The 14,406-nt window shown below is 35.5% G+C and overlaps 3 protein-coding genes across 4 annotated transcripts in view; all 3 read right to left on the bottom strand.

The window, feature by feature from the left end:
- Nucleotides 1–14,406, bottom strand: part of LOC145318025 (uncharacterized) — a 120,463-nt gene that overhangs the window by 82,454 nt on the left and 23,603 nt on the right. The window lies entirely within an intron of this gene.
- LOC145318027 (uncharacterized) lies at nucleotides 2,307–9,075 on the bottom strand. The gene is made up of 7 exons (XM_080159340.1): nucleotides 7,916–9,075; nucleotides 7,559–7,690; nucleotides 6,944–7,054; nucleotides 6,668–6,748; nucleotides 4,236–6,216; nucleotides 3,936–4,003; nucleotides 2,307–3,595 (listed from the first exon to the last, which is right to left on the bottom strand). Exons 1-5 carry the CDS (start codon nucleotides 7,996–7,998, stop codon nucleotides 6,132–6,134), a joined length of 492 nt encoding a protein of 163 aa, XP_080015466.1. The 5' UTR covers nucleotides 7,999–9,075; the 3' UTR covers nucleotides 2,307–3,595; nucleotides 3,936–4,003; nucleotides 4,236–6,131.
- Nucleotides 9,027–13,954, bottom strand: LOC145315377 (uncharacterized). Its single transcript, XM_080155361.1, has 4 exons — nucleotides 11,715–13,954; nucleotides 11,297–11,383; nucleotides 10,473–10,814; nucleotides 9,027–9,838 (listed from the first exon to the last, which is right to left on the bottom strand). Exons 1-4 carry the CDS (start codon nucleotides 12,943–12,945, stop codon nucleotides 9,027–9,029), a joined length of 2,472 nt encoding a protein of 823 aa, XP_080011487.1. The 5' UTR covers nucleotides 12,946–13,954.

Raw genomic sequence — 14,406 nt, 5'->3', positions numbered from 1 at the left:
AAACAGCTTTCCGCGGATATCAAAATAAAAATTATAATTTTCATTTTATTATTCTTGAAAAATTGTCTATAATACTATACAATACATTATTTTTCAGTATGGCTTAGAACCAATTCTAATCCAGCATTTGATCTGTTTCATAACAATACCAAAACAAAAAGGTTACACTCTAAGAGGCGTTTTTTGCGGATCATACTGTATATCACAGGAAGCCTTTATTGCCTTTTAAATTTGCGCAAAAAAAGTCTTTGTGTTATTATTTGAGGTGAATGTTTTGCTTTCATTTCTGATCTGCTGCTTTCAGACAAATAAAAGGAAGGCGAAAATAAAAAGAATTAAATTTTTTTGTCGGATAAAAAGTTTTGATATAATTTGCTAATTTTGTAATTTTTTCAATAAACATACCTATATCTTTTTACTTATTAGACACTAACAGAATAGTTATATTAATTAAAAACTTAGCATTTATATTTTCGAAGCTATTTGGCTTCGCTTTAATGGAAAATGTCATAGATTTTATTTCAGTCTATTTCGCTTTAAAACATTAAGCTTATCAATTACTGCTCATACGGGGGGGTAGCTTGGGGCATTCTATGTAGGTACACACACACACACACAAACACACACACACACACACACACATACACACACATACACACACACACACACACACACACACACACACACACACACACACACACACACACACACACACACACACACACACACACACACACACACACACACACACACACACACACACACACACACACAGTTTTATTATTGATTCTTCGGGCAGTATCGTGCTAGCTTTACTTTTCATATATTGAGCACCCCTGTTAACTTTGGTGCTGGTATTATATCAACAGATGACTATTATGAAAGCCCTGTTTTAAATACATAATTAAAGTTGTTAGTCAACATAATGCCTTTAGCTTTAACAGGGTTATAGAGCATCTCTGTAAAGCTTTTTTGCTGAAAATATATCAACATAAGTGTATTGTTAATGTTATAATCAAATGTCATCGCAGTAATTCTAGCCTAACACGTTATAGCCAGCGATCTAAATGACTGAATGAATAAAAGGGATAAGACAATGGCCGATAAATTGATTTACATCCCCTTCATACACAAAAGATACATAGTTAGTAGTTTTAACGTTTGGACACTAAACTTAATTAAACAACCAATCAAAATTCAATAAAAGTCCCCATAGTTGTTGAGCTAATGAATAAGAAAGCGTTATTGTAAAAATTTTGGGGACAAACAGCCCATTGTCCACTCCCTCCCTGCATTATAGCATATGAATGCAGGGATCTAAAGGGATAAGACAATGGACGATAAATTGATGATCATTTCAATGATGCTACACAACAATTTCCACTTTGTAGAATTAGATTTCATTAGTGTTTAAAATGTATGCTCAACTAAATGAACCAACCAATCCAAATTCAATAAAAGTTCCAACGTTTTTAAGCCAACGACCAAGAAAACGTTATTTAGGGACTAGTGTAATAAACAGCCCAATGTCCCCTCCCTTACTGCGTTACAGCATATGCATGCCACTGGACATATTATACAGTTTCAGGAGTGGTAATTAGCGGTGATCCATTTTAAAAGTGAATTAATTGATTGCTTAAACACACCTTACAAAATTATATAACTGGGACCTGTCATTCTAGAAATAGAATATCAACAAAGTTTAATACTGACTAAATGCATGCATCTAATGGGATAAGACAATAGCCAAAAACTGATGGACATCCCCAATCCCCACAAAATAATCCCTTCAGTAAATTACAATTAGTGGTTGAAACGTTTGGACACCCAACCTAAGGGACCAACCAATCAAAATTCACACTAATGTCCCAAAAGTTTTAATATAAGGCGTATATTGGCTGATATATTATCGATGTAAAGTAATAGAATCAAATGTTTAAAGTTTTCTATTTTATGACAATTATTTTGAAGCATAAATAATATTAAAACACTATATAATACTATTCTGATAAAGATAATATATCAAAGTCTTATTTAGGTACGACATAGGCAGAATAGTTTGTTTTAAAAAAGCATTATGCGACTAAAATTTGGAAAAGCAGTTTCTCTACTAATGCGTTCAAGTCTTTGAGAAATATTTTTATCACATTTAATGTGAGAATGTTGCGATTATCATATTCAAAATAAATGCTGTAATAAGCTTTAAAATATTTAAACACTAGTCTCTCATTGGACACAAAATGACGTCCAATAAGAAAAAGGAATAAAAATATTGGAAAGAAAATTATTTTATTTCAAAATTACCCAGGACGGAATTAATACCATAAAAAAACCTAGTTTTTACCACTTTTACGGTAAAATTTTACCAGCCTATACGATTTAAAAGGTGGTAAAATTTTACCGTAATCGTGGTAAAAACACTTTTAGTGGTACTTTCTCACGCTTTTTACCATCGATTTTTACCACAATTATCGGTAAAATTTTACCAGATTTCCGGTAAAATATTACCATTTTAGGACGCAAATTTATACCAGATTTTGACCAATTTTTACCACTTTTTTGGTAAAATTTACCAGAAATTTGCGGTAAATTTTACCAAAAAAGTGGTAAAACTGTTCAACACCTGGTAATATTTTTGCCCTAAACTGGTAAAATTTTACCAGAAATAGGGTAAATATGGTAAAAATTTACCAATAATTGTGGTAAAAACGGGTGGTAAAAATCACGAGAAAGTGGTAAAAAACGACCTTAATTATAGAAAAACCTCGCTTGTACACAAAACGCAAAAATAAAAAAAAAATTGTTTTCATTATTAACTTTATTGATTGAAACACTTAAACATATTTTTTTACATAATGATTTACATAGGTACGATAGCGCGATACTATATAGGTATATATTCACAGAAATTTTCTTAATTAGTCTATAATTCTAGACGTGGTTTAAATGACCAAATATTACATAGTTTTACAGATAATATAACTGCATGTTTAATCGGTTTAAGCTGAGAAATTAACACAAATATACATAGGTTTTAATTGCTGAGATCTGGATTCTAATTGTACTTTATACTAGAACATTTTTATACAAGAAAAATATATTACGAAGTTACTTTCCATTATTAAATTTTCAAAAATTTTGCTATATAGGAATAGCGGTTTCAAATATAATATTATATGAATATTTTCATCGTCAGAACAAAACTGTCAAACTGTCATATAGATTAATGTACGTACAAATTAAAGGTGGTTAAACATATTTTTGACTCAAGATATCTTGATATATATCACTTTTTTATCACAAATAGTTTATATATGATCTGACTGGAAGGACTATTATACATCAGCTTACTTTTGTCCTTCTTTTCTTTGTTTTTGCCTCTTGTGAAAGAAGACGCGGCAGTCTGGGCACATATAGGTGCATTCGATGAGTCTCGTGTTCAATGGCAGCTCGCTTCGGGGACTGCGTCCATGGGCGCAGGTCTTGATTTTCCCCGGTGTTGCACTTCTTTTGCGCCTACTCAGTTTTGATGCTGGCGTGATTGTAGGAGGGGGTGGTTCAAACATCTCCTGCTCATCATCTGACACCCCATACACTGAAATTAAAATATTTTTTAAAATTACTTTTTTTTACAAAAAAATACTTCAATTTTACAATAGTTTTTTTTTCTAGCCTAACCTAACCTAGTGTATTAATAGAAAGAGTAATATTTCTAGTTTTAACCTAGCCTAGCCTAGCCTAGCCTAGCCTAGCCTAGCCTAGCCTAGCCTAGCCTAGCCTAGCCTATTCTAACCTAACCTAACCTAACCTAACCTAACCTAACCTAACCTAACCTAACCTAACCTAACCTAACCTAGTGTAATAATACAATGTAGTACAGAAATGTTTCACTATATGCTTTGGGCACAGTCGCTAGTATAAATATTGTACTATACCTGGGCTTTTTGGTCCTGGATTCTTTATGTTCTCATAAATTATATCAAAATCCGGTTGGTCTTTCATCCTGAAATTAAACAATCTATACTACAAAGTAAAACGATTTTTGTTTGTATGTAGCGAAGGATCTTGTTAACCGCTGAACCGATCGGGTTCTTCTCATAGGTACCGGCAAGGGAAGGGAGTGGCAAAAGAAACTTTAAGGATATACTTCATATTAGAGGGTTTAGCGTACAGAAAAATCATTTACAACACAGTCGCCAGGATAAAGTAGTAAAAACAATTTTAAAAAATCTTACTTTGCTGGTGTTTCCATAACAGTGACTTCCTTAACCTCGTTCTCATCCGAATTTTCTGGAGAGCCAGCTGCAGCTGTTTTGTTCCTGAATTAAACAATATATATATAATAATCTATTTAAATTAAGTAGTAAACTTTTTGGTTCCACATTTACCCCTTCCACCTTACCCAGCTAGAGGCGTACTTGCTAGTACTCGCTTTTAATAAATAAAGGAACACGTTGAATTTGTCTTTACAGAAAAATCATTTACAACACTGTCGCCCGGATAAAGTATGAAAAAATAATATTAAAAGAAATATCTTACTTTGCTTCTCCTTCCATAACAGAGGCTTGTCCGACCTTCTGGTCATCCTTTTGTGCCGCCGGACATTTCTCGGATTGCTCCCTGAATTAAGCAATCATATTATTATTAAATAGTAAACTTTTTATGGTCCACATTTACCACTCCCACCTTACCCCTAGAGGCATACTTGCTATAGTTTTGTAATATATAAAGGTGAATTTGTCTGTACCGAAAAATCATTTACAACACAGTCGCCCGGATAAAGTATGAAAAAAGATTATTAAAAGAAACTAGTGGCTACGCCCCTAGAAACCTCTAGGGGCACTTAAGGTTGGAAGGGGAAAAATCAACATCTTCCCATTTTCAATTTCAGTTTCAGAAGAGTAAAAATATTTTTTGGGGGAGGGGGTGAAGACACCCTGCACAAAAATAGTTTAAAACCTTTCCAGGACCTATAAGAAGCTTCACTTTAAAGGAGAACAATATCGGTTTAGCGGTTATCCTTCGGGACAGACAAAAAACGCTTACTACTTTATATAATAGGATATCTTACTTTGCTTCTCCTTCCATAACAGAGGCTTGTCCGACCTTCTGATCATCATTTTGTGCCGCCGGACATTTCTCGGATTGCTCCCTGAATTAAGCAATTATATTATTATTAAATAGTAAACTTTTTATGGTCCACATTTACCACTCCCACCTTACCCCTAGAGGCATACTTGCTATAGTTTTGTAATATATAAAGGTGAATTTGTCTGTACCGAAAAATCATTTACAACACAGTCGCCCGGATAAAGTATGAAAAAAGATTATTAAAAGAAACTAGTGGCTACGCCCCTAGAAACCTCTAGGGGCACTTAAGGTTGGAAGGGGAAAAATCAACATCTTCCCATTTTCAATTTCAGTTTCAGAAGAGTAAAAATATTTTTTGGGGAAGGGGGTGAAGACACCCTGCACAAAAATAGTTTAAAACCTTTCCAGGACCTATAAGAAGCTTCACTTTAAAGGAGAACAATATCGGTTTAGCGGTTATCCTTCGGGACAGACAAAAAACGCTTACTACTTTATATAATAGGATATCTTACTTTGCTTCTCCTTCCATAACAGAGGCTTGTCCGACCTTCTGATCATCATTTTGTGCCGCCGGACATTTCTCGGATTGCTCCCTGAATTAAGCAATTATATTATTATTAAATAGTAAACTTTTTATGGTCCACATTTACCACTCCCACCTTACCCCTAGAGGCATACTTGCTATAGTTTTGTAATATATAAAGGTGAATTTGTCTGTACCGAAAAATCATTTACAACACAGTCGCCCGGATAAAGTATGAAAAAAGATTATTAAAAGAAACTAGTGGCTACGCCCCTAGAAACCTCTAGGGGCACTTAAGGTTGGAAGGGGAAAAATCAACATCTTCCCATTTTCAATTTCAGTTTCAGAAGAGTAAAAATATTTTTTGGGGAAGGGGGTGAAGACACCCTGCACAAAAATAGTTTAAAACCTTTCCAGGACCTATAAGAAGCTTCACTTTAAAGGAGAACAATATCGGTTTAGCGGTTATCCTTCGGGACAGACAAAAAACGCTTACTACTTTATATAACAGGATATCTTACTTTGCTTCTCCTTCCATAACAGAGGCTTGTCCGACCTTCTGGTCATCCTTTTGTGCCGCCGGACATTTCTCGGATTGCTCCCTGAATTAAGCAATCATATTATTATTAAATAGTAAACTTTTTATGGTCCACATTTACCACTCCCACCTTACCCCTAGAGGCATACTTGCTATAGTTTTGTAATATATAAAGGTGAATTTGTCTGTACCGAAAAATCATTTACAACACAGTCGCCCGGATAAAGTATGAAAAAAGATTATTAAAAGAAACTAGTGGCTACGCCCCTAGAAACCTCTAGGGGCACTTAAGGTTGGAAGGGGAAAAATCAACATCTTCCCATTTTCAATTTCAGTTTCAGAAGAGTAAAAATATTTTTTGGGGAAGGGGGTGAAGACACCCTGCACAAAAATAGTTTAAAACCTTTCCAGGACCTATAAGAAGCTTCACTTTAAAGGAGAACAATATCGGTTTAGCGGTTATCCTTCGGGACAAACAAAAAACGCTTACTACTTTATATAATAGGATATCTTACTTTGCTTCTCCTTCCATAACAGAGGCTTGTCCGACCTTCTGGTCATCCTTTTGTGCCGCCGGACATCTCTTGGATTGCTCCCTGAATTAAGCAATCATATTATAATTAAATAGTAAACTTTTTTTTTGGTCCACATTTACCCCTCCCACCTTACCCCTAGAGGCATACTTGCTAGTTTTGTAATATATAAAGGTGAATTTGTCTGTACCGAAAAATCATTTACAACACAGTCGCCCGGATTAAATACCAAAAAAAGAAGTGAAAAAAATTTCTTACTTTGTTTGTGTTTCCAAACAAGCGATCTCCTCTTCCAAAGAAGCAATTTTTTGCTTTGCTGCCCTAAGGTCTTGTTTTATTTTCTGCATTGTCTCCCATCCATCGTCGTCCCTGAAAAATAAAAAAAAATAATACTAAAGTAACAGGATGTCCGTGTTTATGTACCGAAGGATCTCGATAACCACTGAACAGATCGGGTTCTTCTCATAGGTACCGGCAAGGGAAGGGAGTGGCAAAAGAAACTTTAAGAGATATACTTCATATTAGAGGGTTTAGCGTAGCTGCTAATTTGAAATATCAGGGGTGTATATCCTATATGGGATCCCCTGTTCAGGTGGTGGGGGGAAAATAACTAAAATATGTGTGGTAGGACCAAAAATTTTAGTTCTTTCAATATTTCTCCATTTCCGTCCCTACTTGGTGAGATAAAAATAGGTGGGAAAAAAATACAAAATTTTGTACCACGGGAACAAAATAAATCTTGTGCGTAATGTACACCCCTGAATGAAACTATAATTATTCGCCATAACAATAATGTTTATCCTACTCTTTTCAATCCGGCTACTACCACCTTCCGAACAGAAATAGAATGGTAACAAAAATAAATAAACTTACGTAGTGCAATCCAAAGTTAGGTTCAAATCTTCTGTATCAGACGATTTAGGAGGGGTATCAGGCAGGTCATCCAGCTTAGCAGGCAGCTCAGGCTCAGACACACTCATTTCGTTCTTCTGTTTTTCGCTATCACTGAAATATATAAATATATATTATATATCCCAGGTAATCGGACCTTTGCCCAAAGAAGTAATTACCAAAAAATATGTAATATGTATTTATGTAATTATGTTGTGATGGATTGTCGAATCCGATTCGATGAATGGTTACCAAAATATAGCTAGGGACGGACGGACGGACAGACAGACAGACAGACATCATTCTACTTCGTTTTATACATATTAAAATATTACTCACCCACTTGTGGTTTCCGGCTTCTGTTCTTCGTGCTGTTCGTCTCTCTCTAAGTCGGCTGCTGCTGTGGCTGTCATGTCGGACATTCTATATTAAATTTGAAAAGAAACAAATTATCACTGGTATTAAATTTTCATTAATAAATGTCCAAAAAACTGACGTAGGGAATTTTAATATAATAGGGTGGCCAGCAAGATCACATATTGGTATATCTTATATTGTAAACAAGTATATAGACAAATTTAACATTTACAAAAAGTTTATACAAATTTGAAACGTTCTCTTTTTTAATTACAGCACATAAACATTACGCATTTTACCATGGAAATCTACCACCGTATTAATTAAAACATTCCCTACGATAACTGTCATATATATAATATTTTTATACAAAATTAAACAAATATATAAAATTAACAAAAGCTAGTTCTGAATACTTTTTTTCCTTAGTTTAGGGGGTAAACTACAACTGCTATATACTGAATTACAAAAAATGCGACAGATTATACAACAAAAAATTTTCAGTTTAAGCTCTTAACTTTAAGCTCATTAAACTTAATTGGTGGAAAGGGGTAGTTTCACAAAATGCATTTGAACTTAATTTTGTGAATTGCATATTTTTCTTTGTTAAGATGGTAAAAGTACGTGGTAGAAAATTTAACTTTCTTCAAATTTATGCCATATAAATAGAGTTTAAACACATTTAAACAGGTTCAAATATACGGTTCACTAAATTAACTTCAAATGCATTTTGGGAAAAGACTCCTTTCTAGATATTATAAAAAAAAATTGAAGATGAAACTTATGAAATCAAAAAAAATTACATATAAATATATATATACGTAAAGTCCTGGAATTATTGGGATTGACTGCGACCTATAATCAGGTCTTCGTCTTGTTCTTCGTCTTGTTCTTCGTCTTGTTCTTCGTCTTGTTCTTCGTCTTGTTCTTCGTTTTCAGACGAAAGTTCCGACGGATAATACTTGTCTCCATTCTGCCAGGGATGTATATTCTACATGGATCGGATGTATAATATTTTTTCCAAGTCTGCTCAGGGATGTATATTATATTTCATTAAATATAAATAGATGGAGGTAAGAAAAAAAGGTAATAATTAAGAAAACTGAAAACATTTGTAAATTTTAAAAATTTTTAGCCGTGGACAAACAATATTTCTTGTGCAGAATATACACCCCTTTCCCGAATCAGCTGTAATGTAGCTGCCAAAGATACCGTAATTGTTTATGTTTTGAGAACATTGTTGAGAACTTGCTCTCTGTGGTGGTCTGGAGCTTGATCTTTTCTTCTTCTCTAACTCATCATCTTCAGGCCTGTGTCCCTGTTCCCACAATCTTTGCTTCTTCATGTTGTCCTTTACTCGTTTGTTGGCATCTCTTCTTGTCCGAGCCTCACCACGCTGGCCGAAATCGGGCAAATGTGTATTTGTTCTGTTCAACATTTGCTGCAGCTTAATTTGGTTAGGTTGCTCACTGAGTTGACTATTACTACAACCTTGCTCTGGACTGAGTTGACTATAACTACAACCTGGTTCTGGGTTTACGTCTTCATCAGGATTTGATGTGCCTGCGCTTTCAGCATATTCCCGGCTTGAATTAATTTGTGCTCTGCTCGTGCTTGCTCTGCTCTGGTTTCTGTACAACACCGCATCAATTTGATTCGTTGATGGAAATGTTGTTTGTTTTCTGGGACGTTTAGGAGCTTCTTTGGTAGGCTTTGGCTTTTGGGCCACTTTTGCTTTTGGCCTGCGTTCTTCTTCTTCTTCTTCACTACTACTACTACTGCCAGTTCCAGTGTCTGGGTCTGATTGATGACCTTCATCTGTATCATCACTCTCTGGTGCTTCTTCTTTGATGTCAGAAAGTAATTCACCTTCTTCTCCATCTTTTTTCCACTTTGCTTTTTCTCCTACAAAGAAATAAAAAATGTTAAAGCAAATGTACATAATTGTAGCTTCAATATTATTTCCATACCTATATGAACATTAGTTACTATTAATCAGATTCAAATGAAAACAAGCAATATTTTTTACCCTATATTAATATGCCAATCAAAGATAAAAGGGGGAATTTTGCATTGGCAGTTGCTTTATAGGGGTACAATATGGAACTGTGAAGAAACGGCGTCGCCACCGCCGAGAACCGCCAATAAAAGCCCCAAAAAAGTGCAGGGGTGTATATTCTGCATGGGATCCCCGGCTCAGGGGGGGGGAAAAAAAATAAAAAATAAGTGGTTGGAGGGAAAAAAAATGTAAAAATTAAGAAAACTAAAAACATTTTTTCCATTTCGCCCCCCTCCTTGGTTAAAAAAAACTAAAAAAATGTGTGGTAGGAGGGATAAAATAAATAAAATATAGAGTTCTTTAAATATTTTTCTATTTTCCCCCCTACTTTTTAAATAAAATCTAGAGGGAAAAAAAAATAAAAAATTTTGTAGCAGGGGAAAAAAAATAAATCTTGTGCAGAATATACACCCCTGAAAAAGTGTCACTTTCGCCCACCCCCCCCCCCCCCCATTTATTACATTAAGACCTGTAACTTACCGTCAATGTTGATGAGTTCTAAAATTTCCATTTGGTTGTATATAGAAACATTTGAGCCTACTGCAACAACCTCATAATGACCCGTGTGGTTGTGAATTATAATGGCAAGTTTGGGTAATATTATTCCACATGGATGTATCCGAATTTCCTTACTTGCATTGCCGTCATTCTTGCCCTCATTGTCCTCAACCTCCACAATTTCGTCACTCTGGTTTCCGTCATCTTCGTTATCCACCTCGAATGATGGTTCATTGTCCAGCTGTAAACTTTTCTTGGTTTTTGCTTCGGCTTCCAATGCGGTTTGCCTTCGCTCCCGGTTCTTTGGAATGATCGCCACATCATCTAAATAATTATTATAGTCATTATTTCAAATAGTATAAATGTTACCCAACCCCCCCCCCCCCCCCTCCAAGGAAATAGCTTAAAATCACCGCAGGACCAATACACAGAAGAGTAGAATCCGATCTCAAGGATACAATTAATACCATAAAAAACCTAGTTTTTACCACTTTTATGGTAAAATTTTACCAGCCTATACGATTTAAAAGGTGGTAAAATTTTACCGTAACCTCGATCGATTCAGTGGTTACTGAGATCTTAAGCTTCTGACGGCCGGACAGACATTAAGCTACTTAGTATTATAGATAGCGGCTGCGCCCATACAAATTTTAGCCTAAAACCCTGTCAGGGCCTGTACGAAGTTTCCCTTAAAACAAAATTAATCCACAGGGTTTTTATCTAAGACTACTTCTCAACTAAAATATTAATAAACTTAAATTTAGGTGATACAGTTCCTACGTTTTTCAAACTATAAATAACAATACCTTCGGCATCCTCATCATTCTCATCACTGCTGCTTTCCTCCACGACACTTGTTGCCTTTCCAGTCACCTGTCTCTCGTTACTGTTGCCTGTAAATAATTAATTTATACATTAATTTTATACGTTTCCAAACAAAAAGCAAGTACTGAAAACATTTTTTCCACCCCCCCACCCCCCCTACTTGGTTGAAAAAAAATTTTAAAAGGAAATGTGTTGTAGGAGGGATAGAATAAATAAATCATAGAGTTCTTTAAATATTTTTCAATTTTCCCCCTACTTGGTGAAAAAAAACTAGGGGGGGGGGGGAAGAAAAATTTAAAAAAAATTAGTAGCAGAGGAAAAAAAATCTTGTGCAGTATATACACAATACGAGGAAAGATAAAACTTATAAATAATAATTAATGTTCAACAAATATGTACCTGTGATTGAATTATTTCGTCCATAAAATTCTTTCTGTCTTTGCAGTGGTGGAAAGTTTGGTGGTTGTTCATCATCTTGCATTGGGACTGTATCATCAAGATTTCCCACATTTTGGCCCTCATCGTCTGTTTCAGAAATAATTATCTTCTTCGACTTTTTCGAGCCCTTTCCATGCTTCTTCCTTTTGGAGCTTGTGATGTTTTTAAATACATTTACTTTGGGTTTATTATTGGACTGGCTGTTGACAATTGGATCTTCATATAACCTACGTGGCTTTACTGGGTGCTTTACTGGTTCTGGAGTTACTGCTGGATTCTCCGCGGGTGGTATGCGTAAGTCATTCCCAATCTGATCATCATTTGAATTCATTTCAACGTCGTCGCCTCCGTCATCAATTACAAGCTCCTCACCATTGTTGCTTTCTTCATCAGCAATGTTTTCCATACCATTTTCTTCAACAGCATTGCCTTCAGCTTCATTGTCTTCAACAGCATTGTCTTCACCATCAGTGGATACATCAGCAGTGGAATCATCAGCAGTGGAATCATCAGCAGTGGAATCATCAGCAGTGCAATCATCAGCAGTGGATTCATCAGCAGCATTCATCTTTCTATTTCTTGAAATTCTAGTTGCTTTCTCACTGGCATTGTGAATCTTTGTCTGTTCTTCACTCATTTCTGGTTTCAAATTGGTTGTGGCGTACGAATAATACATTACAGCTCTTTGTATAACCTTCTTATTACTATGGACTGTCTTGAAAAATTGCTTGGGGTTCTTTGCCATGTCTGCATAATTTTTGATCTGAAATGAATTTCTCGACCTGTCATTGTTTATTCTCAAGTAAATCGGGTTCTTTCCTTGAACTTCGTGGGGTAAGCAACCCATTGAGTGGGCACCTAACATGTGGTAAAATTTCTTGTCTTCGGCTGTAACACCTGGTGTTGAAGTTGTGATTGTCTTCGGTTTAATACGCCGCTTAATTCTTTGTATCTCTGCAGGGGCCAGATAAAATTCACACATCTGTAAGGCTGATCGTTTCTGTGCCTTTTCCTTCTTGTCTTTCTTGTCTTTCTTGTCTTTCTTGCCTTTCTTATTGCTTGTCTCCTTCCTTGGCTTGATTTCAAAAACCTGTTCATACGTGTAGTTTGGGGTTGACAATGCGCGTTCTTGTTTTCGCGTTACCAGCCCTCGAAATAGCCTCCAGCAGACAGGATCCTCATTAGCAAGCATATAATCTTCGGCCCTCTTCTTATTTTCACAAAAACCAGTCGCGTCCTCTTTAAAAGTGTGTTCGAAATTGCGCAAGAACCTAGATAAAAAAAGGGTTTATATCAAAACAGTCTCAATATATAACATATAACATATATCAAGAAAAGATGAACTAAAAGTCTTGCCACATAAAAAAATACATGGTACAAAATTGAAATTCTTTGAAACATATGCCATAGAAATGTAGTTTAACAATTTAACAAGAATACAATATGCAGTTAACATTTCGTGAAACTACTTTTTTAACTAAAGAACATTGAAATGCATTTTGTAAAACTACCACTTTCACATTTAATAGACGCGGAATAGATGCGATAAATAATTGAATTACCTACAAGCTTGTATGTGGTTCCTCACTAGAAAAAGGTCGCTTGAAGACACATAGGTTCCTGTTCTCCACAAATTTGGTGGGATAGCTTCATGTAGGTACGTCTCGTTAAGCACTAACTTACAATGATCCAAGAAACGTTCCACTGAAATAATAATGAAATTTTCAATTAACTCTGCATAGGTACATGTTTATTATTGTACCAGGGGTGTATATTCTGCACAAGATTTATTTTCACAAATAAAATATATATATAAAAAGATTATTGTACATGGTCACCTGCTAGCAAGAATAGGAATGCCCCTTTTATTCGGTTTATTTCCCTTGCCCCCACCTCCCTTCTCCCTGTTTTAAACGTTTTCTCATCATGTCAAATTTACAAAATAATATTTACTTACCAGTTTCGTCATCAATAACTTCCGGAGCAGTCCAAAAGGCAGCTGTGATGCGGGCGTCAAAGGTGAACTGCTCGAACACGACATACGTGAAGGTTATGATGTCTCGGCATACTTTCAGTAAGGTTTGCCAGCCTATATCCACTTTCCGTGAGTCTTCGAAATTTTGGATGAAAAAGATAATTTCTTCTCTTCTCATATAACCATCTTTTTCCAAGGGGTCATGGTTCTTTATTCTTTCTCTGTAAAAATCTGGTGAGAAAATCCGGTCCACGACAACATCCTGATTCTCACTAGGCCCTTTATTCGCCTCCTCCTCATCAAGCTCATCCACATTGGTCAGTCTTCTTAGATCAGTCACCAAGGTTTCCACAATTTGGCCGGTTTTCTTCATTTCTGTTTTCAGGGTTTTAGTATTTTCAGCCATATCTCTTGATACACTGTCTTGCAGGTCTTTGATTTCATTCTTCACTAACTCATGGTTTGTGGACGTTTTGTTTACCAAGTTTCTGATGGACGCATTAATGGGCTCTAGTTGATTTTTCATTTGTGAGGTCAAGAAAGTACGTAGCTGCTGAAATTGGTTCTGAATTTGGTTCATAACGGCCCCGGTGAACAAATCCTTAAAATGAAACATATTAAACCACATATTTTCAAGTCTTGGTATTTTAAAAACTACGTGGTAGAAAAGAAGACTAT

The sequence above is a fragment of the Acartia tonsa genome, chromosome 4, assembly GCF_053477335.1.
Source record: "Acartia tonsa isolate MP-2025a chromosome 4, ASM5347733v1, whole genome shotgun sequence".
Classification (NCBI taxonomy): Eukaryota; Metazoa; Arthropoda; class Copepoda; order Calanoida; family Acartiidae; genus Acartia; species Acartia tonsa.
The sequence above is the reverse complement of the archived record's forward strand: the minus strand, read 5'-3'. Positions and strand labels throughout refer to the sequence as shown.